This window comes from Pipistrellus kuhlii, unplaced genomic scaffold, assembly GCF_014108245.1.
Source record: "Pipistrellus kuhlii isolate mPipKuh1 unplaced genomic scaffold, mPipKuh1.p scaffold_m20_p_38, whole genome shotgun sequence".
Taxonomy (NCBI): domain Eukaryota; kingdom Metazoa; phylum Chordata; class Mammalia; order Chiroptera; family Vespertilionidae; genus Pipistrellus; species Pipistrellus kuhlii.
Genome location: NW_023425538.1, coordinates 5,177,602 through 5,204,755, shown reverse-complemented (window position 1 = coordinate 5,204,755; position 27,154 = coordinate 5,177,602). Strand labels below are relative to the sequence as shown.

Genomic DNA, 27,154 nt, shown 5'->3' with positions numbered 1-27,154 from the left:
GACAGGTGAGAAGTTAGGAGCCAGCAGTCCATGATTGTGAGAAGGATGTCTGACTTCCCGTTTAGGCCCAACACCTCTGGGATCAGGCCTAAACCAGCAGTTGGACATGCCCCAAGGAGTTCTGGATTGGAGAGGGTGCAGGCTGGCCTGAGGGAGAACCATCCCTGTGCACAAATTTTGTGCACTAGGCCTCTGGTATATTTGTAATACCTAAGGTTTTGTTTGTTTGTTTGTTTTTCACTTCTTTCTGCTCTCCTTAAAAGTTCTCTGAATCTCTATGGCAGTACATCTAGTAGAAAAACAGCATTAAGGAGAAGTAAAGACTACTAATATGCCTTTTTACATGAACACCCACTCATATAGGGAACAAAGCAGCCACAGAGTTCATTTGAACGGTTTTCAGAAGGGTAAAACTCTGATTCAAACATAAACCAGATTTTTTTGGGGATTTTTTTTTTTCCTAATTTGGGCAATGATCTGAATCTAGATTCAAATCCACATCTTCTTACATATGCTGGGAGAACAGTTACACAAAAGTATTGAACAAAATGCTATTTTTAATGCCCAGTTAACCATATAAGGTATGGGATATCAGAATATTTATATCTTTGGCATCAAACATTCTGAATTTAAATCCCAGCTCTGTCACTTATTAATTACGTGACCTAACGCAAGGTAACCTTTCTATACCTTTTTTTTCTCTCATCTCTTTTATAGGGATGGTACCTCCCTGATAGGATTGGTGTAAGAATGAAATGATTCAATGCATGTAAAACAATTAAAGCAACTTCTTGCATAAGCTCTTTGTAAATATTAGCTGTTGTTATTTGTGCTGTTATTATTTGGTTAATGTACTCTCCTTGTGATGTGGTCTATCAACATAGGCAGGTGGACTATTTTTTTTCTCCTTTAGTGTATGTACTAGAAAGGTGTTGTTCTAAAGCTATTCACTTGTTCTAGAACTGTTCATTTGTCTGTGTCCCCATTAGACTGTCAGGTCTTTGAGGGAAGGCCTGTCCTTGCTAATTTTTATATCCTCTGTTTATTGAATAAATTATTCTGTACTATAAACTATATGGTTAGATAAGTTTTCTGTCCAAATTCATATGTTATACAACTAAGCAATGGATTCCAGGAGAAACTTTTTGGCAACTAGTAAGGGAACATAAAACATATTGGTTAAGTCAGTTATGCCACTTACTGGCCCTTTGACATTGGGGTGATGACTACATTAATCTAAGCCTCAGTATTTTCATCTACCAAATAGGTAGAATGACAGTTTTTATGGTGGTTGTGAGAATTAAATGAGATGATATGTCTCTAATGTCTACCACAGAGAAATCCTTCTTCTTAAAATTACTATTTCATTTCCCCCCCTTAATCCAAAGTTTTGCTCAACAAGAATTCGAAGACAACTGGACAGGAACCTCACTTTTCATAAAATGGTTGCATGGATGATTGCACTTCACACTGGTAAGTTTATTATAATATTTGAACTTTCAAAGAAAACTTGGAACCAAAGATTTCTTTCTATTCTTACTTTTAAAAAATAGGAGGTCAGCTTTTATACACACATTAAGTGGTGGTTACATATGTTGTATTTTTTATGAGTTCTGTTAAAAAATATTCAACCCTCTTTCCATTAACCCAACATTAGAATTTATTCCTTCAAGGCTTAACACTTTCTTATCTTGGGTTCCTCTGATAAAATCCAAGCATCTTCAACTTTTTTTGCAATTTTTATATAAAAAAATATTGGTTAGTCCACATATGAGAGCTTTTATTCATTCATTTAAAAAAATTCTTGTTTGAACATGTAGATTCTTGGATTTCTTGCAATAACTTTATAGAAGCCACAGCCTATAGAGAATCCCTAATGATGGAGTTAATAATTTAAACACTATATATATATATATATATATATATATATATATATACACACATATATATAAAAACACTTGTTTATATATATATATATATACACTATATATATATAAACACTTGTTTACCATATATATATATATATGGTAAACAAGTGTTTATATGTATTATATACAATATATTTTTGAATTATTAAGGTGGTGGTATTAGCACAAGAAGGGTTGTATCTGGCATGGCAACTATCATTAATAATACTGTATTTGAAAATTGCTAAGAGAGTAGATCTTAAATGTTCCCATAACAAGAAAATAATTCTGTAACTATGTGTAGTGATGGATGTTTTTGCAATATATACAACTATTGAATCATTATTCTATACATCTGAAACTTATGTAATGCAAGTCAATTATATACCAATTTTTTTTAAAGTGCTAAAAAAAGAAGGGATGGATCTGAGACTCTTATAAAATCTCCATTAGGTCACTTAATAAATAATTGAAGTGCCAGACTATAGGCATGCACACATACACAGTAATGAACAAAAAAAGACTTTTACTCTACCCTGAAGGAGTTTGTCCCTGAGTAAAATAGGCTTAGTTCACAGATGTTAAGTTGGATTTCTCATTTCCTACTGATCATGCAGAATTTCTGAGCTATGGCAAATGTAATATTTTAAAAGTGAAATATATGATAAAATCTTGTTAGAAAGCAACATAGTGTAATGGTTAAGAGCACAGATTTGTGGGCCAAACTGCTTGGATTTTATTTTTTAAAAATTCTTTATTGTTTAAATAATTACATGAGTCTCTCCCCGCCCCCCATTGATTTCTCCCTTGCCACCCTCTCCTCCAAGCACATGCATTTGGAATTGGATTTGATTCTTTTTTTTTTTTTAATATATATTTTATTGATTTTTTTTTTTACAGAGAGGAAGGGAGAGAGATAAAGCCAGAAACGTCGATGAGAGAGAAACATCGACCAGCTCCCTCCTGCACACCCCCCACCAGGGATGTGCCCGCAACCAATGTACATGCCCTTGACCGTAATCGAACCTGGGACCTTTCAGTCCGCAGACCGACGCTCTACCACTGAGCCAAACCGGCTTCGGCTGGATTTGATTCTTAAACCTGTTAGTTATTAGTTTGGTGACCTTGGGCGAGATTTTACAACAACCAATACCTCAGCTTTCTCATCTGTAAGAAGAGATGATAATAATTATATCTAAATCATTGACTCATGAGGATTAAGTATTTATAAAGCACAGTAGTTCTTGGCACCTAGTAAGTCCTATGGTGGTGCTTGTTAATCAAAGAGTGAAATTTAAAAAAAAAAAAGAGATTAATTATTATGCCCATTGGTTTATATCAGTTTTATATAATTTTGTCATCTCTTTCTGGACTAATGTCAGAGTTCAGTGAATAGAACAGTCAAAGATATATGTTACATGAGTCTCACTGTTTGAGCATAAATATATCTGGGTAAGAGAGACAACGACAGGACATCTAAGTATACTCAGAGACCAAGGTTATTTTATAGAATCTTAGAACTTAGTTAACTCTTTAGGATCATACAGTTCAACACCTTCATTTTGCAAATTAGGAAATCCAGATCAGAGAGGTTAAGTGATTTTTCTACACTCACACAACCAGAGAATAGCTTACCCACTAGAATTCCCTTGCCTCTCTGGTCCTGGAGACCCAGTTTTTTGTTTATAAGTGTATTGGGCCATCCTTGTGTTTCCCTATTCATAGAGTTAGAGGCTATAGGCAAACCCAGCTTACAATAAAATTTCCAACACTCTTTACCTTCTTTGTTTCTCTTCTCTGCCCTCTTTAGCAATTCACACCATTGCACATCTATTTAATGTGGAATGGTGTGTGAATGCCAGAGTCAACAATTCTGATCCTTATTCAATAGCACTGTCTGACATTGGAGATAAGCCTGGTGAAACTTACCTCAATTTTGCTCGAAAGAGAATAAAGGTAAGCCTCTTATTCCCTGATTCTGATGTTCCCTAGGTCAGAAAAAAATGCCAGGAATACATATCTAGACAAATAAAGTTGAATTTATTACTTTGTTACTTGCTGCAGCAAAAGAAACCTTACACCATGAGGAAATCTGGGGCATCTTAGAAGGATCTTAAAAAGGGGTTGTAATAAGACCTGGCTTGTGTTAGATAATCTGGGAAAGGCTTAAGCAAGCAAGGACTTGCTCTAGATCAGGTATGGTCAGGAATTGGGGGTAGTTTTAGGACTGGTTATCTTCATTCTTTTGAGGGGGTACAAGGGAATAGAATGGGGCTAAATATTTAATAGTAGTCACCTGTATTTCTTATACTGGTTCAGACATGATTTTGAATGGTTTTGTTTTTGCCTCACTCTGTAACAGTCACAGAATGATGCTGGCATTCTATGAAATTGTTTATGTGATATAGGGAACACTCTGGTCTAAGTGTCAGTACCAGGCCAGCTGCCAGGTGACAATTTATACTTTTGTTCTTTTTTACCTACAGCATCTAAGGTGTGTCCTCCTATGTCTGCTAATTGTCATTCCTTGATATGTACAGTGCACTGAGAATAACTCAGCAGTTCTCCAGGGGGATCCACTTGTATTCAAAGGAAAGGTCTTCTCCCCTTCCAGCAGTTGAAGCTTACTTATAATACTTACTTCTCCCTACACTCAGAGGGAGAAGCTCCAAGTGGTCTTCATGTGCCCAGTAGCTTGGGATAATGGCCAAATCATATCTCTGTGCACCAAATTTCAAACATGTTTCCTTCTGTTTTGAAAAGATTATAAGAAAAGTCTCTTAATTCTGAAGAAATAATTATCCTTGGACTTGACATGCAAAAAAAATTAGGGACAGAATGAAATAATATCAAACAAAACAGAAACTCTTTTTCTGTAATGTGTGGAATATTTTGCTTTATATTGTTCATTGTTTTTTGTACAATTATATATAAGGGTGGCATTATGAACATACAAGGTAACCAAGCCAACCAAACTGTGCCCAGATCCCTTTGGATCACTTTTACTGTGTCTGTGCTGCCCCACCATTCTGTGTGCTTTCACTTCCAATATCCTGTATAAGTGTGTCTTCCTCATAGGACCACCCTGGGGCTATTGGGATATTGGAGTCCCTTTACCCACAAGCTCAGAGAGCTAGAAAGACCTGGATAGCTACTTCTCCGTGGGCAGACCTTATCCAATAACTGATGGATGCAGGCCATGAAAGCCCAACTTCCTTGACTTGAGTCAGGATAAACTCTGAGTTGTAACTTACCATTTACAATAGTTTCCCTGCAGCATCAGAAGAAAGCTACCCTCTATAAGACTTGGCATGAGATCACTCTCTTACTTGACTTATTCATCTTTCCTGTCCTATTATCCATTCCCTTACCATTTTTTTCTGAATCACAACCTTTCTAAATCACTTGCCTAAGAATTCTGATCTTAGGGTCTGCTTTAGGGAAATGCAACCTAAAATGTTAGATATACCCAGAATTTGCAAACAAAGCACTGTGGCCATTTCCAAAACAAAGGGAAAAAGATATTGAGCTCCTTTTAGGCCAAGATCTTTAGGACAATAGACTAATTTGCTTTATTTGCTACACCTTTAGAACTATTTCAGTGTATCAATTCATATTTCCTATGACACCTCAACCATATAAGACTTTTTGAAACTGAGAAATATCTATTCCAAGTCTACATCTCTCTGTGAGAGATTATTAGGATTATGAAAAGGGAATTATAATACCTATTGCCTTATATATTGGACACTTTATATATAGGTATTCCTGGATTTGAGAGCCTACAAATAATGTGTATATGTATTTGCATTTTATAGAATCCTGAAGGAGGCCTGTATGTGGCTGTGACTCGGTTGGCAGGCATTACTGGAATTGTCATCACACTGTGCCTCATATTAATTATCACCTCTTCCACCAAAACCATCCGGAGGTCTTACTTTGAAGTATTTTGGTACACACATCATCTTTTTGTGATCTTCTTCATTGGTCTCGCCATCCATGGAGCTGAGTGAGTGTTTAAACTCCAGGGCCAAATATTTTATGTCAGGTGTGATGCTCTGTTAGAGGCACAGGGACCTCCTTGTCTGTGTGTGGTCAACTGTCTTCTGAGAGAATATGAGGGGACAACAGAGGTCAGTGTGGTAGAAACCACTCAGCAGCACTTTAGTTTCTTGCACTCAATTTATAGCTATTCACAGTGCTGTTATTTATAACAAAATTTAAAATACATAACAATTTGAGTATCTTTGCAAGCATATAAAACATGTTGAGAATGCACATACAGTCTTAGTGTCTGCTATAATGTTTCCTGTGGCTTAATTACTAACATATTAGACAAATTCCAAACTAAAAGAGTTAATGATTAATCAGTTGAAAAAGTTTGCTATAGTTGAAAGTTGTTATTCAAGCCAATCATTTATTGATTGCCTACTGTGTATGAGAATTGATCAAGGCATTGTGAAGAATTCTAGAAGGAAAATACATGGTATTGCCTTCAAACATTCTAATATAAAAGAGTTAACTTCTAGTGAGTATTTGTTATAGACATGAAATGTTTCTTTTAACCCCCAAGAGGTAGGAATGCTCTTACAATACCCATTTTCTGGGAAAATTGTAGATGTGGGGATAAGACTAAAAATATAAAATCTGTAGCCCAAGCCACCCAGTTTGTAAGTGGCATAGTTGGGACTGGAGCCTAGGTGGTCTAAGGCACCTCAGAGACACAGTGCCAGAACTTGTGATTGGAAGAGTTTGCAGTTTCTCTTATTCTTTTGTAATTTCAACCCTCATTTTGTAATGTGTTACCCATATTGCCAGAAGCTCTTTGGGGGGATATTTTCTCTTTTTCCTTTCTTTCTTTCTTCCTTCCTTTCTTTCTTTCTTTCTTTCTTTCTTTCTTTCTTTCTTTCTTTCTTTCTTTCTTTTTCTTTTCTTTTTTTTTGTAATGAATTTCATTGATTTTTTTTTAATTATACAAAGGAATAGCTACCTTAAATTTTAGCTCTTCAAAGTACAATTGAGAATCTTTAAATGAGACTTGATCATAATCCAGCTGTTTCAGAGAATCCTAGAGGGGAAAAATGCCCCCTCTCTTATTTAATAATTCCACAATTGTACATTCATATAATTTCATAGATAAGCATATTTCTTGGAGCAGGCAGAGAAGTAATATTTACCCATTTTCTATCTACTACTTACACTGGTGGACTGATTGCTTACAGTCTTATGACTAGGTGATAGCTGAACTGGGTTTAAAATCCAGGCTTTCTAATTTCTGATCCTGGCTTCGAGAAGGAGAAAATTATTTTTTATTTCTTCCTCTCCATGTAAGGGTGGGCATTAAGAACTTAAATAGTTGTCATTTGTTGAACACTTACTTTGTATCTGGAATTTGTTATGCATCATGCCAATTGATTGTTAAACTAAATATTTGATGAGGTCCTAGTGAACCTATTTTATAGTTGAGGCTGAGGTTCAAACGATGTTCAATACCTTGTCCAAGTTCACCTTGGATTTGAAACCAAGACTGCTTGGCTTGGGTCCAGAACTATTTTCACCAGATCATACAGCTTCTAGTTACTTAGTCTCTCTAAGCCTCATTGTCGTCATATGTGAAATGGGAGTATTAATACTTACCTTTTATCCGAAACTGGTTTGGCTCAATGGATAGAGCGTCGGTTTGGGGACTGAAGGGTCCCGGGTTCGATTCCGGTCAAGGGCATGTACCTTGGTTGTGGGCATATCCCCAGTAGGGGGTGTGCAAGAGGCAGCTGATCTATGACTCTCTCCCATTGATGTTTCTAACTCTCTATATATCTCTCCCTTCCTCTCTGTACAAAATCAATAAAATATATTTTAAAAAAATACTTACCTTTTAGGTTTGTTATGAGGATTAAATGAGATAATTTGATACAATGCCTTTTCCTAGGCCAGATATATAATAGATGCTCAATACATGGTAATTTCTTCCCCAAGATCTAGGGATAGAAAGGATGGTTAAGGTCCTTGAATTAAAACATTATCAGAATATCACAAATGGCACAATAAATTTTAGGTCCCTAACAAACTTCTACAAAGGGCCTTCTATTTCTCTTCTTATTACATGTTCTGAAGACCCTGCTATCTATGTTTCTTGAGGTCAGGGACATGACTTCTTTAACTTTGTGCCTCCCTTGCTATATCCCACTAAGCCTGTATTGTCTTAAGTTTTAGTAGTTGCTCAATTAGTATTTATTGAAGTGAATGGGCTCTGAGCACTTCAAGGGAGAAACCATTAGTGTTCATGTCTGTGAGAATGTCTTAATCTCCACAAAGTTAAGCCATCTTAAATTGAACTCAAACTTTTGATTTAATTTAGACAATTTTGAAACAAATAAAGCACTTGTACCAAGCCTCATGGCTATTGTTTATAACTGCAAGGGTTGTCAGCTACACAAGGGTGCCTGCTCTAGATTAATAAAATTAGACCATGTTCTGTAGGACTGGCCTCACAGAGGGAGCATCTTGTTCTAAACTGCATAAAGGCACTGTATGTGATAGCAGTTGATTTATTAGATTTGTAGTTTTTTGTTTGTTTATAAATGAAAGTAATTCTAGAAACAGAAGCACAAATGCTCCCTTTTAGAAAACATATTGCTGAAACCGGTTTCAGTGGATAGAGCGTTGGCTTGTGGACTGAAGGGTCCCAGGTTCTATTCTGGTCAAGGGCATGTGCCTTGGTTGCGGGTACATCCCCGGTGGAAGGTGTGCAGGAGGCAGCTGATTGATGATTCTCTCTCATCGATGTTTCTAACTCTCTATCCCTCTCTCTTCCTCTCTGTAGAAAGTCAATAAAATATATTTAAAAAAAACCCACACATATATTGTTCTAAAACTTCTGCTTTATAAGGTTGCATATAATTATTTGTGTCATTGTACATGATTTTTTTTCTACTGCTAAAGATCATATATTTTCTTTCCTTTTCTTTAATCTATTTGGAAGGAGCAATAAGATATAACATCTTAGTGAAAAGCACAAGACCCATATTAGAATATTTAAAATGTACCCAGCCCTGGCTGGGTGGTTCAGTTGGTTGGAGCTTTGTCCTATACACCAAAAGGTTTGGGGTTCATTTCCCAGTCAGGGCATATACCTAAGTTACAGGTTTGATCTCTGGTCAGGGTGAGTACAGGAGGCAACAGATGCAATAGATGGATGTTTTTCTCTCACATATTGATGTTTTTCTTCTTCTTCACTCTCTAAAATAAATAAAACCATCTTCTCAGTTGAGGATTAATTAAAATATGCACAGACTGTCAAGAAATTTGCTTAATTTCCTACTACTAAATGATCTGTACTTATATTTCTTCTCTAGGCGAATTGTACGTGGGCAGACTCCAAAGAGTTTGCAGGAGCACAATCCAAAAAAATGTTATCAAAACATCTCAGATTGGGGGAAAATAGAGGACTGCCCAGTCCCTCAGTTCTATGGCAATCCTCCTATGGTATGTACAATTCATTGTTGCTGTTACAGTTTCATTACCAAACCTTCAAACTGTGTCTAAGAAATACATACAAATGTCATGGAGTTGTTCATTATAAATGTCATGGAACTGTGAGAATGTTATAACTATCTACTTTTTTTCTACTGAAGTTAGCATAGAATTATTTCTTAAAAAGTAAACTTTGCATTGGTCTTTTATGAATGTCTTGATATAAAAATCAGAAAAGCATTGTTTTTGAAAGTGCTCTTTGGGATCAAGAAGTTCTATCTTTTTTCTTCTGGATGTGAAGATCACAATAATATCAGTTAATGATTTTCAGAGGAATTCCATCATGAGCTGAGTTGGGTAGTTTAGATAATCACGTATAAGGAGCTAGAAAGTAAGTCTTTGGATTTTGGAAGGAAATCAATGAGGTGACACATAGGGTTGCCTTTAGGCACCTGGAGGTCCTGTCAAGGAGGCATAAAAAAGGTTGGTCAGCCAGGTTCATACTAACATGCAATGGCATTGTGGCAAGAGTGACAAAGAGGAAATATGCTCAAACATTTACTTTCTTTTGTTGGGAGTTCCAAAGAACTCCATTTTGTGCATTATTTATTTTTTATTTATTTCTATTTATTGATCATCACCCCAGAAGTGAGGATATTTTTTCCATTGACCCTTCAAGAGAGTAGAAGGGAGTGGGAAGGGGAGAGAGAGAGAAACATTGACATCCATTGGCTGTCTTCCATTTGCTCCTTGACCGGGACTCTGGAATGGAACCTGCATCAGAGGTATGTGCACTTGAATGGGAATCGAACCAGCAACCCTTTGGTCCATTGGCCAATCTCTAACCATTTATCATACCAGCCAGGGCCATTTTGTGTAATCTTAATATCTCTGTTCTATAGAATTAGAAGTGGGCCCCTCCCCCCACTTTGTAAAGCAGTACACTTTATTGGTTATTATTCTAACCATTGGTATAAAGCTAGAAAAAAAAATCAACATTTGTATAGGGCTTCTGAGCAGAATTATTTTTTTTTTCCTTAAGCCTAGTATAATACAATGGTAAATTTCCCATTTCATTTCATTTCCTCTTTTCTTTTTTCCTGCTCTACTAATATAGGACTACTCTTACTTTAGACACAGCATGTTCTCTGAGGTTTAACATCTTTAAGCATCCTTGCTCAATACTGAAAGCAACCAGACACCTCAGTGAACTGTCCCCAGTATCTGAAGACATCAACAGAAATTATAAAAAGGGAACTGTATTTCAGGTTCTCTTTATAAGCTGGATGAAGGCATATTTCCTTGAAGACAGCTGGAGCTTCTGGGTTCTGGGGGATATTAGAGGCAATGTCCAAGACCTGGCTCCATTCAATGGAATCCCATGGTGGCACCCAATAAATAGATAGATGGTCCCAGACTGTTTTAAAAGCCTGTGCCATGAAAACAAAGGCCAGAAACAGAACAATACTGACTTTTGGGGTAGATATTTTTCAACTGTGGCTAGAGAGGGGAACATTTAGGTGATAGTGCCTTTTAAAACTCTTTGCTACTTCAGGTATTAAATTAGGTACTCTCAACTTCCAATAAATAGTTTCTAAAAATAATTTAATAGAAAGATCATATATGAGACTATGAGAAGCACTTTGTGGTTTTATTTTCTTCTTGGAATCCATTCTGGAATGTCATCTTTTAGATGGTATTTCCTTCTAAAATTCTTTACTACTTCAGGTATTAAACTAGAAACCTAACTTACTGAGTCTAGGAATGGATTTATCTAGCATAAATGTTTCCATATAGCCAATAATGCTATAAGGTAATTCTAGTGTTCTGAAACACCACCAATTCTGACAAGTGGGGAATCTAAAAAAATCTGAAAATCTGTGGGTATGTCCCTATTCAGCAAGTGCATTGCATAGTTCCTAGGAACTTACAAGAATATTGGAGAAACAGTTAAATTCTTACATAAAATTTCTCATCTTGCAAAAGTCTCATTTTGACTACATAACAACTGAAAGCATTTGCAATATTGCATTAAAAATACGGTATTGCTGAAATGCTATCTTTTAGAGAAATGTTGATTCTGAAACCAACCTTGCTCTGCTGTAGGGTTATTGCAGCTGCTGTTGCAATACTAGGAGGAAGTCCCATTCTTGTGCACAGTTCCTCTTTGGAAAGTTTCATACTGTAGATATGAAACTTTATGGCCTTGCCCAGTTCCACAATATGACCTTGGAGAATATTCATTTTTACTGGCTCAATGTTTAAATTTAATTTTAGATTTTTTTTTTTGCTTTCTATTGTAGAACACATTTACTAATATAAATTATTTTAAAAGGCTACAAAGGTTATCTTGACTTCTAAAATGTTTTGTCCCCATGAATCTTTTATTAGCTATCACCCTTTTATTAAATCTTTCCTTCTGATTATAGACTTGGAAGTGGATTGTGGGTCCCATGTTCCTGTACCTCTGTGAGAGGCTTGTACGGTTTTGGAGATCTCAACAGAAGGTGGTCATCACCAAGGTATTAGCTGGTTTTAAAAATTACTAATAGAATCTAACTATAGCATGGAAAAATCTCCCCAAGTTCTCTATAACATTTGGTCAGAGCTCTTTTTTACTCAGTTTTTTAAAAATTATTATTAAGCTTAGAGCAGAGAGATGAACTAGTTAATTTCAATGCACTTAGCTTGATAATCAAATGGTTGGTTCTTTTAACTGGATAAACTAGAAGTTCACATTTTCTGTTGAAAAATGAACCCAAATGTTTTGTGTAAATGAATGTGGTGTGTGTGTGTGTGTGTGTGTGTGTGTGTGTAGATGGGAGGGACATAAAATGATAATGTGATTAGTTAAGAGTGGAGAAACAAGAGGAGTGCAAAAGAGCATACATTGAGCCTTAAAATATTCAGATGCCAAAAGAACCAGGGAACTTTGGTTGAGGTTGAAATAGCTTCCCAGGTCCCTTTACCTCATTTTCTGTGCTTTGTATGTGATCATAGACTAAAAAATTAAAGTGCCCATAGTCTTAAGCAAGTTACTAACTAAACTGCATCAAGAATTGAGTCTTAAAAAATAAATAAATAAACTTTCTCTCATTAAAAAAACTAATTGAGTCTTCTAGCTTAAGTATACAGTGGTTTTCTCCCCAATAATCTATGATGCTTCTCATCATTACATTAATAAATAATATCTAGCTAAATAAATAGAAATTTAAATTTATTATTGTTTCAGGAAACACCAGACAAGACTATATATATATTTAAAGCCACATATAGAAGGTTCATTAGAGCATGTTCTCAGGAGATGAACCTATTAAAGAAAAGAAAGTCAAGATTGGGAAAGGAAAAAGCTGACTCTAAATATGGTTGTATATATATTGATTTCAGAGAGAGGAAGGGAGAGGGAAAGAGAATCATTGATTGGCTGCCTCTGGAATGTCCCCCCCCCCCCCACTAGAGATCCAATCAGGGATGTGCCATGACCAGGAATTGAATCCTGACCTACTGGTTCATAGGTCAGTGCTCAACCACTGAGCCACACTGGCTAGGCAGACAAGACTATTTTTGTCAAATAAAATTTAATTCAATTCAGTTCACTTCAAAAAGTATTTACCAAAACACTACTATGGCTTATTTTTGCAATATGCACAAATTCTTCCTATCCTTCACCCTAACTTTTCTTTCTTGTCAACTTAGGAAGGTCATAGTAAAGACGGTCCATCTGGCATTAGAAATCTGGACATACAAAAAGTCACAAAAGTTCTCTTTTTATGATACCTATATTGTACTATAAGAAAAATCCTATAGATCAACAAAAAAGAGCTACATTAAAATTTCCCTTCCTAGACTAGAACTGACTAACCAAGTAAGTGTTCCCTTAAACATATTTTTAAGGCAAACTATTTTCCTTTGAAGAAAATAGACACTAATCTTCTTCTTATATAAACACACTTAAGAAACAATGCATGATCTATAAGTATTCCAGTGATAAAGCTGTCCCCTAGCACATTTTATTAAATTCAATCCTAATTTTGCCTGTGGTAGCAAAATTGCTGTATGGTAAAAATTTGTTTCACCATATAATATTGCAACATGGTAAACAGAATTTTCAAAATAATCTTGATAAATTTTTATTTTCTGTTTTCAAAATGAAGCTTTATAACTCCATTTTAGTGATGAAGGGAAGTTGGTTACAGCTTTATCATATAAGATATATTTAAATCACAAGTTTCAAAATGCTTGGCAATTGTTATTAAAAGGAATTCCCATTCTATTTTTTCTCAATGGTGAAAAGAAAAGCTCAGCAAGATTAGTCAACATTGGGAAACTGCTATTTTTTTCTATTTATTTTTCTTCCCTTGTATATCTCTTAATTTGTTTTCAGTTGTACATATGAAGTCCTAGGCTTTTCAGAAATCATCAAAGAAACAATATATTACTTTCTGTATTGAAATGAAAGCTTTCTATTGTGTCCTATTTTTAAAAATTATTTACTGACTCACCAATTAATGTACATTTGTACTGTTCCCCTCCCCTTTTTGCTATTATAAACAAAGATGTTATCAAATTCCATGTATTGTATATGGATTGATGGCAACAGGTAGGTAGGACTTTGAGAAAGATAGTGTATTCCTCAAATAGGGAGAAATGTACAAACAATGCCTAGAGTCAGACAGGTTTGAGGTGTGACTCAGGACGAAGGCAGATAAACATAGTTAGACTTGATTTGGGAGATGTTGCTGTAACTCACCAATAGGGTCTTCTTCTTCTTCTATCCAGATGCTAAGGCTCTCATTCCCTGGGGAGACAGGAAGACTGAGCAGGAAATCATCACTTCTTTCTGTTTCTAGCCCCTGCCTTGACTTCTTAGAGAGAAAAACATGCCATGATAATAAGCTGGTTCTTAGGTTCAATTCCCTTGTAAGACTCTGAAACAGAAAGCTACATATACAAGATTTATTGGAACATGTGCTCAGATGAACCTATCAAAGAAAAGAAAGGCAAGATTGGGAAAGGAAAAAAGCTGACCCTAACTATGGTTGTAATTTCAGTCTCAGATGATCCTACAGAGAGTGCTGGAGTTAGTATGGCCTCTTGGAGTTGTCCCAAATTGAGGAAAGGGGCCAAGCCTCTCTTCTTAGGCATCAGCTTATCATTGGTCATAGGCTACAGCTGAGGCCAATGCCCAAATGAGAGAGATATCTGCTGCAAGAAATGCTGTGTTGGCCCTGAAGAAAGGACCTGGGTGTGGCATTTTAGTTCAGCTCATCCATACAGACACTGAAAAGGCAAATTTTGGGGAAAGTGTAGTTTTCAGAGATATGTTTTGTTCTGTAGGTGGTGACTCATCCTTTCAAAACCATCGAACTACAGATGAAGAAGAAGGGATTCAAGATGGAAGTGGGACAATATATTTTTGTCAAGTGTCCCAAGGTTTCCAAGCTGGAATGGCACCCTTTCACACTGACCTCTGCACCTGAGGAAGACTTTTTTAGCATCCATATCCGCATTGTTGGGGACTGGACAGAGGGACTGTTCAATGCTTGTGGCTGTGATAAGCAGGAGTTTCAAGATGCCTGGAAATTACCTAAGTGAGTACAAAGCACATATAACAAAAGCGTATGAGTTCAGGAAAAATGACACTAAATAGCTCCTCTTCCCCCATCTCTCACTATCTCCTGAGTTTGACAAAATACATAGCTTCTACAAATATAGGTAGCTATCTCTATGTTCCCCATTTTATGTGTGTGGTGTATTTGTTCACATATTTATAAATATTATATGAAAGGTAAAATATTTGAATCAATTTCAATATATATGGATCAAGGCCAAGGTATATTAATCTTTCTAACAAGCAAACATAGTATATTAAAGATGTTCTTAAAATATAATTGGTGCAGTGAAACCAAGATGGCAACACAGGTAAACACTTAAACTGCTGCCTTGCACAACAATTTCAAAACTACAACTAAAAGACAAAATAGACATCATCCAGAACCACAGGAAGGCTGGATGAGTGGAAATTCCACAACTAGAAGGAAAGATAAAAGCACACTGAGACTCAGAGGAGCTGTGGGAGGCAGAGGTACTGAGACTCAAGCATGGAGAGGACTGGCAACTGAGTGCATGGCTGGCTTTCTCAAGAGAGAGGGAGACAAAAGCTCCTGACTGCACTGAACTCCAGTTCCAGGTGAGACTCTGGGGAATCAAACTCATTTGGGGAGAAACTGTACTGTCTGGCAGTGGGCAGAATGCCAGGGCAGCTTTCTCTCAGAGGTGCTTACAGCGATTACCATGGGACCATGAGACACAGGAGCCTATTGGGGCACAGCTGATGGGAAACCAATGCTGTCTGCTCCACCCTGAGATCTGCACCATCCAAGTTGGGCACGAAGGCTTTTGCAGGTCTTTGTGTCTCTAGCACAGAAGTTCTCCCAGCATAGACTCAGCTGATCCACACAGCTAATTGGCATGGAGGTCAATTCCTCCCAGTGATACCAACAACAATCAAAGTTTAACTACAAGACTGCACACAGACCACAAAGGGGTGCACCAAGAGTGTCCACATCAGGTAACTGGGGAGGCTGAGCCACTGGACCCTATAGGACACCTAGCACACAAAGCCACTCTATCAACTCAGGGAAGCAGCCAAAATGCAGAGACAAAGAAACATCACAAATGAACAAAATGTAGGGAAGCAAACTACAGGATATATAGTTCAAAACCACATTAAAAGCAGCAAGAGTGGCAAGAAATATTCAAAGTGATGAACAGCAAGAACCTACAACCAAGAGTACTCTACCCAGCAAAGCTATCATTCAGAATTGAAGGTCAAATAAAGAGCTTCACAGACAAGAAAAAGCTAAAGGAGTTCATCACCACCAAACTAGTATTATATTAAATGCTGATAGGTATTATTTAAGAAGAGGAAGAAGAAGAAAAAGGTAAAGATAAAAATTATGAACAACAAATACATATCTATCAACAAATGAATCTAAAATCAAGTGAATAAAAAAAATCTGATGAACAGGATAAACTGGTGAATATAATAGAGTCAGGGGCATAGAAATGGAGTGGACTGACAGACAATTCACAGGGGGAAAGAGGTATTGGGGGTACAGAAAGAGACAGGACAAAAATCATACACCTATGTTTGAGGACAGTGGGGCAGAGGATGGGGTGGGAACCAGGTTGAGGGGAGCTCTGGGGGGAAAAAAGAGGAACAATTGTAATAATCTGTACAATAAAGATTTATTAAATTTAAAAAAATAGTATGTAATTGGTGCATGTTATTTGAGGGTAAATGCCATGTATCATTCATTTTACCTCCTTCTCCTCATATGCCTAACGTGGTATTAGGCACTTGGTGGATGCTGAAAAAAAGTTTGTTGAATAACTCAATGGATACACAGATGAAAATTGGACACATTAAAGCTACAAGATGTTTTGATATAGAAATTTCTCACTTAAATTCAATGTGTAATATAAGCAGAAATTTCAAGCATGGGACACCCTGACAAGAAATAGTATAGACATGTGTGTATGTGAGGAGGCTGTGAGTGAAGGGGGATGAGGAGATGAACAAAATACCCTTGAGAATTACCAAATGTTTTCAATAAGCTAAGAATTCCTACTTCAAACTCCAATGTTCATACTAAGTTGGTTACTTGAAAGCTGTTTCACAAAGTAAAGTGTTCCAAATCCTGGTTTGAAGTGACATATTGCAAACCCCTAGGAATAATATGTGCCCCATCACACTCTGAAGAGTAGGATATGTCTGTAACCATCTCCTCTTATGCTTCCCTTCAGGATAGCTGTTGATGGACCCTTTGGCACAGCCAGCGAAGATGTGTTCAGCTATGAAGTGGTGATGTTAGTGGGAGCAGGGATTGGGGTCACACCCTTTGCATCCATTCTCAAGTCAGTCTGGTACAAATATTGCAATAATGCCACGAATCTGAGGCTCAAAAAGGTAGGTTCCATTATTGTTGAGAGGGCTTGGAACATTCATTATACTCTGGCAGGTGAAGGCTGAGAGAGCCTTTGTGGCTGAGGGTGGCAGGGACCAAGGGAAGTGTAGGCCCATTAGTAAAAGTAGTATACTGAATTTGTATATTATATATAGAATGGTACATTACAAGAAATTTGGAAGAAAGAAAGTTGTAGTAGAGAGAAAGTATTTACAATCCCAATCCAATAGCTATCCTTGTTTGTATATTCTCTTTCAATATTCCCCACATGTTTACATATTTTTAGAAAATTGTAAATAATGCTGATGTAAAATTTCATGTCCTGTTTTTCTAGAAACAGTGGTTTTCTATGTTGCTGCAGGCTTAACAGTAATTATTTTAATGATTTCTTTATGTTCCATTGAGAGGATATAGGATATTTTTTCTATCATCCTAGGTTAGTGACCAAGATCAATTTCATTTTCAGCCTACCAATACTTTTGTTGCAGGAAGAGGGCAGGAGACATGTCTTTCATGTAACTTTTACTTTCTTAGGATAACTCTTCAGAATAATTTCCCAGAGGATTTTTTTTGTCCCATGTAAATTTGGTTTCATTATATGATAAAGGACATCTTTAATGAAATGAGACATTCTAATAACCCTAGATATTACATCTAATGGGAACATTAAACTTATCATGACTTTTGATTCTCCCCTTTTTTTATTTTCTATGTGAGGAAGGTTTGGGTAGAAATATTTTTTTCCTTAGGAACTCAGGAATTTTGGATAGTAGCAGACAGGGAATTAGTTCTATGATTTGAGGTTCTAGATTAGTCTAGATTGTAGTGGTCTTTCTGAGAGGAGGTATGAGGGAATCCAGAAATTCTGTGAAGGCAGGAACAGACCTAGAGAGAAAGAGTTGAGCTAATATTTTTCTTAAACTTTGTATGTTTGAAGCCAAGCTATTCATTTATTGCCTAGCCAATGTGAAGGCCAGAGCAGGTTCATGTGAACTAGCTTGTCAAATGTCTATAGCTTTCTAAAAACTTCTTTCTAAACCTTTTGAGCAACAAGAAAAAGTTGGGAAGAGGTAAGTAATCCATGTGTCAAGACTGACAGGGCCTATATAATAAAGAGCTAATGTGCAAATGGTCATTGTATTCTCGAGCCCTCATGTCCTTGTACCTCAGCTAAGGTGGGGGGGGGGGCTTGAGGCTGGGCCGGGGGACTTGAGGCTGTGCCCCCACCCTGGTACCGGGGCCAGGAGGACCTGAGGCCATGCCCCCCACCTGGAGGGGCTTGATGGGGGACCTGAGGCTGTGCCCTCCTGCCCAGCGGGTCTTGATGGGGGTGGGGCCAGCCAGGTCTTGGTCTCACATGATTTCCAGGCACATGCAGGTGGGCGGGGACTTAACTCTGGGCCCCACAGTGTGCCCCAGACTCTGACAGGAAGGAGATTTCATATATATTTTACTAATTTTCTTTCATCTCTGACACTTCTATTATAGCGAAAGGGCAAATAGCAATATTAAAATATTTCCTCTAATTAATTCCCTTTTAATGTACATGAATTTCATGCACCAGGCCACTAGTTTAAATATAATCTGCTTTATGATCTGTCCTCTTTCAGATCTACTTCTACTGGCTCTGCCGGGACACACATGCCTTTGAGTGGTTTGCAGACTTGCTCCAGCTGCTGGAGACCCAGATGCAGGAGAGAAACAATCCTGGCTTCCTCAGCTATAACATCTACCTCACTGGCTGGGATGAGTCACAGGTGAGGACAAGATTTCAAATTTCAGATCATTCCCACAGTGCCCAGGGCTTACTGACTTCCCTTTGGCTATTGAAGTGTCTTCTGCACTGTTTTTACTAAGAACAGTTGATTGATTCCGGTGATTCAACCCATTCACTCTCACTCAATATCCCCACACATTCAGACTATTGAGATGATATTTTAAAGTTGATATCTCTGGAATAGATCAAAGCTAAGTTGCTGACAAGGAATAAAAGCCAAGACTAACCTTATAGGATAAATGACACCACAAGGGGTCTCAAACAAGGTAGACCAGAGGATCCACAGGGTAATGAGAAGATAGTATTAGCTCTCTCTCTCTTTTTCTCTTTATATCTACACACATATACATACATACCTTTAATTTCCAGTGTATGCATGTTTTATAATATACATAATACATATACTATGTGCCAGGTATTCTTTTAAAAAAATACATTTTTATTGATTTCAGAGAGAGGAAAGGAGAGAGGGAGAGAGATAGAAACATCCATGAGACAGAAACACCAATTGAGTGCCCCCTATTGGTAATAGAGCCAACCTGGGCATGTTCCCTGACCAGCAATCAAACTGTGACTCCTGGTATATGGGTTAACACTCAACCACTGAGCAACGCTGGTCAGGCCCTAATAGTGTTCTTAGTGTTTATATAGTTTGTCCAATTGAATCCTTATAACAACCCTATGAAGTAACCACTATTATTATCCACATTTCACAGATGAGGAAACCAACGCACAGAACAAGTTAGGTCATTTTCCCAAGAGTATCCAAGTAGTAATTAGCAGAGTCATAATGTTCCAGAGCAGCACTCTTAGCAACTTCTAGTAGTTTGCTATTATCATTTGTAGATAAAACAAAATATATCTAACAAAGGTGACATATATATGTCACACACACATATATATAATATATATGTGTGATATATATATAATATATCACATATATATATAATATATATATGTATATGTATGCATCTCCTTCCTCCAGGGACATTTAGCAATGTAAGCATTCTACAATTCACAAAACAACCCTTCACAACAAAGAATTATCTAGTGCTACATGACAAAAGAGCTTCAATTGAGAAACTCTAAAACAAGTTAATTCCAAGAGGAGAGCATTTATAAATAAGCAAACATTAATGACTTGCATGGAAACAGCATAAGTTGTCACTCTGAGAGAAGAGCTACAGCAAGAGTCTATGCCTATTCCTGTGTCTCAGTGGCTCCTCAATCCTGGGCATCTTTCCCATGCACCATGTACCTTGAAAATTGATTTTTTCTCATTTGGGTTTTGGCATATTGTTTAGCATAAATTCTCCAAGTCTTAGAAGAGTCTTGTTGCAAATGGGCCAGGGACACATAACCATGAAAATTGCTAGTCCATAAAAATGGTTTTAAGATGCAACTTCTGCAATTTAAAAACAAAACAACAACAAATACTTGATAAAAAGTGAAACCGAGAAAAAAGAAAAGAAAAAAACACATGAAAATAAAGAAGGAAAAAAGAAACCCAGAAAAAACTCTATAATATATAAATTGTTTTGCAGTTTTGATATTTAAAAAGCCAGATAAAGTTTTTGATGGGAAATTTATTTGTATTGAAAAAGGATTATTTTTGCTTTGCAAAAATAGTCTCTACAGGATTATTAAACCAAAATAACCACCCTTCTTACTTCATTCATTTCCTGCCCAGAGAATGTAAAATCTGATTTAATTTTAAAATACATTTAATTAGCTGCTTTTATGAAAAATATCTATGTTCAAACTGAAGATCCCTAAAATGGTAGCAGAAATCAATATGTGACATATACACACAAACACACACACAGCTTTAGGCTTGATTTCATGTCTCATGATGTTATCAAAATATGAGTGCATTTTAGTCAATGGTTGTTTTAAATCTTAGTGATTCCCCTAAAGAAGTGGGAATGGAAATATATTAGTGCAAAGAAAGAAAGTACTAATAGAACAGATGAGATACAGAACCAAAAGAAAAACAAGTGAGACAGAAAATTTGAATCCTAGCCACACTTCAAAGACTGAATAGCCTCCTACCCCAACTCCTTTGCTCTCATTGAGATGCTTGTGTCTCTTCCAAAGCACTCATCATACCCTATTCTATAAATATGATTATTCATGTTGATATTTCAAGGTATGCCCTCCTAGTTTATCAATTGCATGAGGAGACCTAGTTTTTTCTTTTCTTCTTTTTTTTGTAATCCTCACTGAAGGTATTTTTTCCATTAATTTTTAGAGAGTGGAAGGGAGGAAGGAGGGGGAAGAGAAGGAATCATCCACATGAGAGACACACTGATTGGTTGCCTCCCTCATGAGCCCCGACCAGGCTGACGCTCTAACCACTGTGCAAACTGGCTAGGGCTGTTGATCTTTTTTATCTTCTACCCTACAGCATGCCTTAATCCAAATATATAGGTCGTTTGCCCTTGCTTTGTGATATATGTAAATATTTCAGAAAAAAATAAACATGTTTCTACAGCATGTCTTTTTTTTTTTTTCTGAATTCATTTCCTATTCTGCAGGCTAATCACTTTGCTGTGCACCATGACGAAGAGAAAGATGTCATCACAGGCTTGAAACAAAAGACTTTGTATGGACGGCCCAACTGGGATAATGAGTTCAAGACAATTGCGAGTCAACACCCAAAGTAAGGCATTTTCTGCTTCAAGGTGTTATTGAGGCTTGTGGTCTGTCTAAAAGCAGCAGCTCCCAAATATGGCTATATTTGTATATTGAAAATAAAACTACCCAGATTCTTATATTTATACCTAATGGAAGGTTCTACATATCTCTGACTTCAAGATGAGTCTTTCAATCACATCAAAATTACCTGGAGAGTTATTAGAAACAAAGATTCTCAGGCCCCCACCTTGAATATTCTGAATCCTATTCCTCCCAAGTAGGACCATAAGTTGGTTCTTTTCTTTCACCTTCAAAATTTCACTAGGGTCTCTACTGCTTTTAATTCAATACAATTTATACATATTAAGGAGACTGTCCCCACTTTCAGTTTTAGCTTTTGGGTCTAAAATCATAAATTGACAGACATCCTAAGGTCCTTTCTGCCCTCACTAAAGCTTTAGCCATCAAGAAACTTTGAGGGGATCCTTTATCTTGCTGGAATACATTATAAACTCAAGAAATCTCTGCAAATATACCCTTAAGGTGATTGCTTACACTTTAATGAGCTTATGAATCACTTGAAGGATCTTTTCAAAATACAGGCACTGATTTAATAATCTAAGAACCTGCATTATTAAAAGCTGTCACTGAGGCTACTGGTCTGAAACCACTCCTTGCAGGGATTCAGACTCTCGAATGTAAAAAAATAAAGCCACACCAAGCTGTGGACAGAGTTGGTGTACTTAAAGTGGATTTGTTCCTGATTTCAGGATGCTGGGGAGGGTTGGGAAGACACAGAGCTCTGAAGGGAAGTAGCTCACAGACTCACAAATTCACCATTTTTTTTTTTATGTAGAGGTTTCTATAAACCTTGCTTGAATGTCATTTTCCAGAGAAGTTAACTGCCATTTTAGTATCTTGCTGTCCTCACAAACAGCTGAGCAGCTCTCCCACAGGGCAATCTAAACCCAGCCATTTGTGCAAAAGAAAAAGGAACAGAGCTCTGCCCTGAGGCCTAAAACCATTTGGAGATCCCCCTAGGTGCTGTGTAATCTATGGCATCCCAAAACCTGAAACTGTCTTTTCTTTCTTTCCTCAAAGTACCAGAATAGGAGTTTTCCTCTGTGGACCTGAAGCCTTGGCTGAAACCCTCAGTAAACAAAGCATCACCAACTCTGAGTCTGGCCCTCGGGGAGTGCATTTCATTTTCAATAAGGAAAACTTCTAATTGGTTTCTTTCATGAGAAAATATATGTGTGTTATGCTATTGAATGCCCAAATAATGCTAGCTGATTATGTAAGTTCCCCCCTAAAAATGGAAAAAAAGAAATTCTAATGTGAAGGTTTTCCCTGAAAGGAATGTCAGATTGTTTGGTTGTGATAATTAGCATTTGAATGGGGCTTTATCGTTTTCAGACCACTTTTATAAACATTTTTTTTTCTTCTATCACTCGTGCCAGAGAAAGGTAGGGCAAGGATTCCTGGAGTTAGTTTTTAGGATAAAAAACAAAACGGGGACTCACAAATGATGAAGTAACTTCCTGAAGTTTATGAAGCTAGGATGCATCTAGGCCATCTGACTCCAAATTTGTTAGTCTTCCCACAATATCAGGCTACCTGGAAATGGGTTTGTATATTCCCCAAAGGGAGAAGCAAACCAGAAAGTAGCTATTCATTTTCCATTTTGTATCATCTTTGTTCTCATTGTTGTCATGTGGAAGGAAATAATATATGCTGAGAATGACTCAACACTTAACATTAACATGATTGATATTTGTGCATACTTCAGTTTACCAATAGATCATATTAATTGTGTCAGATATTCTTCTTACAAAAGAATATTAGATTAACTGGAATTGATGTATTACCCAGCATATACAATCATGCTTGGCAAAGAGTAGATAGATACTCAATGAAAATCTGTTGAATGAATGAATGAAAAGACATTTAAAACCATATAATGCTAGGGTAGAATTAATTTAAAACCTTAAAAAGAATTCTCTAAGGAAATAATTTTTGTTACTCTTATAGGCCAAAGGAACATGATGCTCCTGAAGGTAGGGAACAGGCTAAGGATAGTAACCAATAGGGTGTCCTGGAGGTTCCCTCACATTCATATTTGAAGCATTGAGAGAAGGTAGATGGAGGCAGAGAAAGGACCTTCTACTGTAACGCAAGCTGGTTTCTCTAGTCTTGCTGTCTGTGTTATGAAAGAAATGCAAAATGAAATGATCTCCAACCACTTGTGAATTTAAAATTAAGAATTATGACAAATATGTATCTGATATGTCCATCTGCTTTAAATAACATTACCCCTTGTTTTACTTAAATACTCACATTCAAAAATGCTTCTTATTGTGTGACTAATGATTTATTGTTTTGTCATCATCATCACCATGAAATTTATATCCTAGAAACTAAAATACCCAGCTTATCATGTAGGTATTGAATTTACACTCAATAGAATGTTCTCGATATCTAAGTGTTCAAAAGAGAGTCTCCAAATCATTGTTAATATGGCCAGAAACATTTTTTCTTTTGCTCTTGTATCTGTGAACTAAAAATAGTTTTCTTGGCCCAACCCTCTGGAGCCACAGATATTTAAAATTATTCAACTTCAGTAAGGAGGAAGAAAGAAAACTAAGCACGGGGAAAGGCAGAAGACATGGTTTGGAAGAAATGGGCTGGAAGGAGAAAAGAGAATAAAAGAATGAGAGAAAGTTAAAAAGGCAAAAGGTTAGGTTAGGGGAAAGGGACCTCACATTGTTCAGTTTCTACCCCAGACTTAAAAGTCTTATATGTAATGAATGTAATTGAAGGAAGCATGCACATACTCATTTTATTTTTATTACATATGATATTGAATATGAAATTCTTATTACAAATTTTGATATGAGTGAGCATGTTAAGGGAACTGGGATGAACTAGTAAGAACTCAGCTGTTCTTTTGGGTTCTCAGGATGACCAGGACACTAACAGGTCAGGTCTGCTGCTGGTATGTCATCTTCCCAAAATGTCCCAGGAAAGTTTCCACGTAGGTTCAGCCTGCTCACATTGCATATTCATTCATTTAACAAATCCATTCATTTAACAAATTTTTATTGTGCTATTACAATGACTATGGCTCTATCTTCCTGTTTTCAATTCTTGACACCAAGTGTGAGGAAAGAGGGAACCACATTTATAAGGAATCTTGGCTACCACTAACCTATTGTAACATAAATAAAATCAACTCCATTGTTGCTCTGGCACTCTAAAGGGTTTTCTCCCTTTGGCACCTACATGGTTACTAAAATTGAGAAATCTGTCCTTTGTTAACCTGGTTATGAGATTTAAAAAAATGAGTATAAAAGTGCTTGTCATTTTTAGAGCTTTCTTCTTCATGCTTCTTCCAAGCTACCAGTGCATCTTTTTTTTTTTTTTAACATTTAGTATTTAGCATTTAATAACAAGTACTGAGAGAATAACTAAGCATTGTTTTAATCTCAAGGCTCTAAAGACCTTTCTTAGTTTTTTGGTTTTTGCAATATTGCTTTTATGAAATTTTAATGCTTGTAGGTATGGTATGTGATTATCCTGGGGGTCCCTGGGAGATAATTCTTAGGAAGAACTATTGAAACTGTACTCAATATTAAAATTAATGAACTCTTTTGGTGTCTGTGTTGTTGATCTTTGTGTTAAAGTGTGGATTCAGATAGCAAAGATTTTTTTTCCTGCCCCGGTGGAGTTGAGATTCCCTATGTTTTTGTATATGACATACCAAACATTGCACAATTTATGGACTGGGAAGGGAAAACTGAGTATAGAGTTCTGTGCTACTGTCCTGGTGACCCTCACATCAATGATATAAGGAACAAGGAAGTATCACCTCACATCAGAATTTAAAAGGCAAAGAAGTCCTAGCATAAGACCTTTTTTTTTTTTTAATTTCCTCTTGGATTCTAACTATACAATTAAGTGTCATCAAATCAGATTGTGAATATATATACACTAGAGGCCTGGTGCACAAATTCATGCATGGGGGGGAAGGAGGGTCCCATCAGCCCAGCCTATATGTTCTCTAATTTGGGACCCCTCGGGGGATCAGGCCTAAATCAGCAGTCAGACATTCCTCTCACAATCCTGAACTGCTGGCTCCTAATCACTCACCTGCCTGCATTCCTGGTCGCCCTTAATTGTTCCACCCTGCCAGCCTGATTGCCCCTAACTGCCCCCCCGCCACTGCCAGCTATGTCACCTACAAATGCCCCCCCTGCCAGCCTGGTCACCACTTGCTGCCCCCCCTCCGCCATCCTGGTTGTCCCTAACTACTCCCCATGCCAGCCTAATTGTTCCCAACTACCCCTCCCCCCCGACGGCCTGGTCACCCCAACTGCCCCCCCCCCACCAGCCTGGTCACCTCATACTGCTCCCCATGCTGGCCTAGTCACCCCCACTGCCTCTGCTGCTGGCCTAGTTGTCCCTCACAGCCCTCCCCCCACCCCCTGCCAGCCTGGTCACCCCATATACAGCCTGCTTGTTCAGTGGGCCTGGTTGTAAGCAGCTATATTGTGAGGGTGTGACAGTCAATTTGCATATTACCTCTTTATTATATAGGATATGGTTCTGTGTTGGCCATTCTTCTAAATGAGTCAACCAGTTACGATCTTCACTGTCTAGCACAGTGGTCAGCAAACTGTGGCTCACAAACCACATGCGGCTCTTTGGGCCCTTGAGTGTGGCTCTTCCACAAAATACCACATCTGGGTGTGCACATACAGTGCGATTGAAACTTCATGGCCCATGCACAGAAGTCCGTTTTTGGCTCTCAAAAGAAATTTCAATGGTTGTACTGTTGATATTTGGCTCTGTTGACTAATGAGTTTGCCGGCCACTGGTCTAGGAAATGGATAAAGGCATAGGCATATATTCCTGTGGGAATCAGCAAATTCTGCCATGGTGGCTAAACAAGTGTCAATAATAGAAATAGCTAGTTAACATTTAGTAAATACCTTCAACTATGTCAAATATTTTACATACACTTCAACTAATCACTCAGGACACTGCAAGGTAGTCGTTTTATCTCAATCTTATTGATAAAAAGAAAACTGAAGCTGAGTGAGGATAAATGTTAGCCACAAACTATCCCACAACTGCTTGGTGACTGTGTCAACATTAAATCTACATTTTTCTGGCAAAAAAATTGTCCATTTTCTTTGTATTGCACTAACAGATTAGACAAGATATAAGTAACCAAGGATAATTTCAAAGCTATTGTGCTAGGTACAGATTATATACTAAGAATAGGTGGGTAACAATGGTGGTGTAAACCTGTTTTATGCCATCTAAATATCATGATATCTCAGTGTAGCAACACTGATTAATCCAATTCTTGTTAATTTTTACTTTTA

The 27,154-nt window shown here is 37.2% G+C and overlaps 1 protein-coding gene across 1 annotated transcript in view; it reads left to right on the top strand.

Moving 5' to 3' along the window:
* The window catches only part of LOC118702370 (cytochrome b-245 heavy chain), a 35,466-nt gene extending 10,052 nt beyond the window's left edge, over positions 1 to 25,414 (top strand). Inside the window, exons 4-13 of the mRNA XM_036408226.2 lie at positions 1,389 to 1,473; positions 3,718 to 3,863; positions 5,726 to 5,916; positions 9,263 to 9,392; positions 11,810 to 11,902; positions 14,718 to 14,971; positions 17,190 to 17,352; positions 18,961 to 19,107; positions 21,665 to 21,789; positions 22,866 to 25,414. Of these exons, the coding sequence (XP_036264119.1) occupies positions 1,389 to 1,473; positions 3,718 to 3,863; positions 5,726 to 5,916; positions 9,263 to 9,392; positions 11,810 to 11,902; positions 14,718 to 14,971; positions 17,190 to 17,352; positions 18,961 to 19,107; positions 21,665 to 21,789; positions 22,866 to 22,992 (1,461 nt within the window). The 3' untranslated portion in view covers positions 22,993 to 25,414. The remainder of the gene's footprint in view (positions 1 to 1,388; positions 1,474 to 3,717; positions 3,864 to 5,725; positions 5,917 to 9,262; positions 9,393 to 11,809; positions 11,903 to 14,717; positions 14,972 to 17,189; positions 17,353 to 18,960; positions 19,108 to 21,664; positions 21,790 to 22,865) is intronic.
* Positions 25,415 to 27,154: the final 1,740 nt, after the last annotated feature.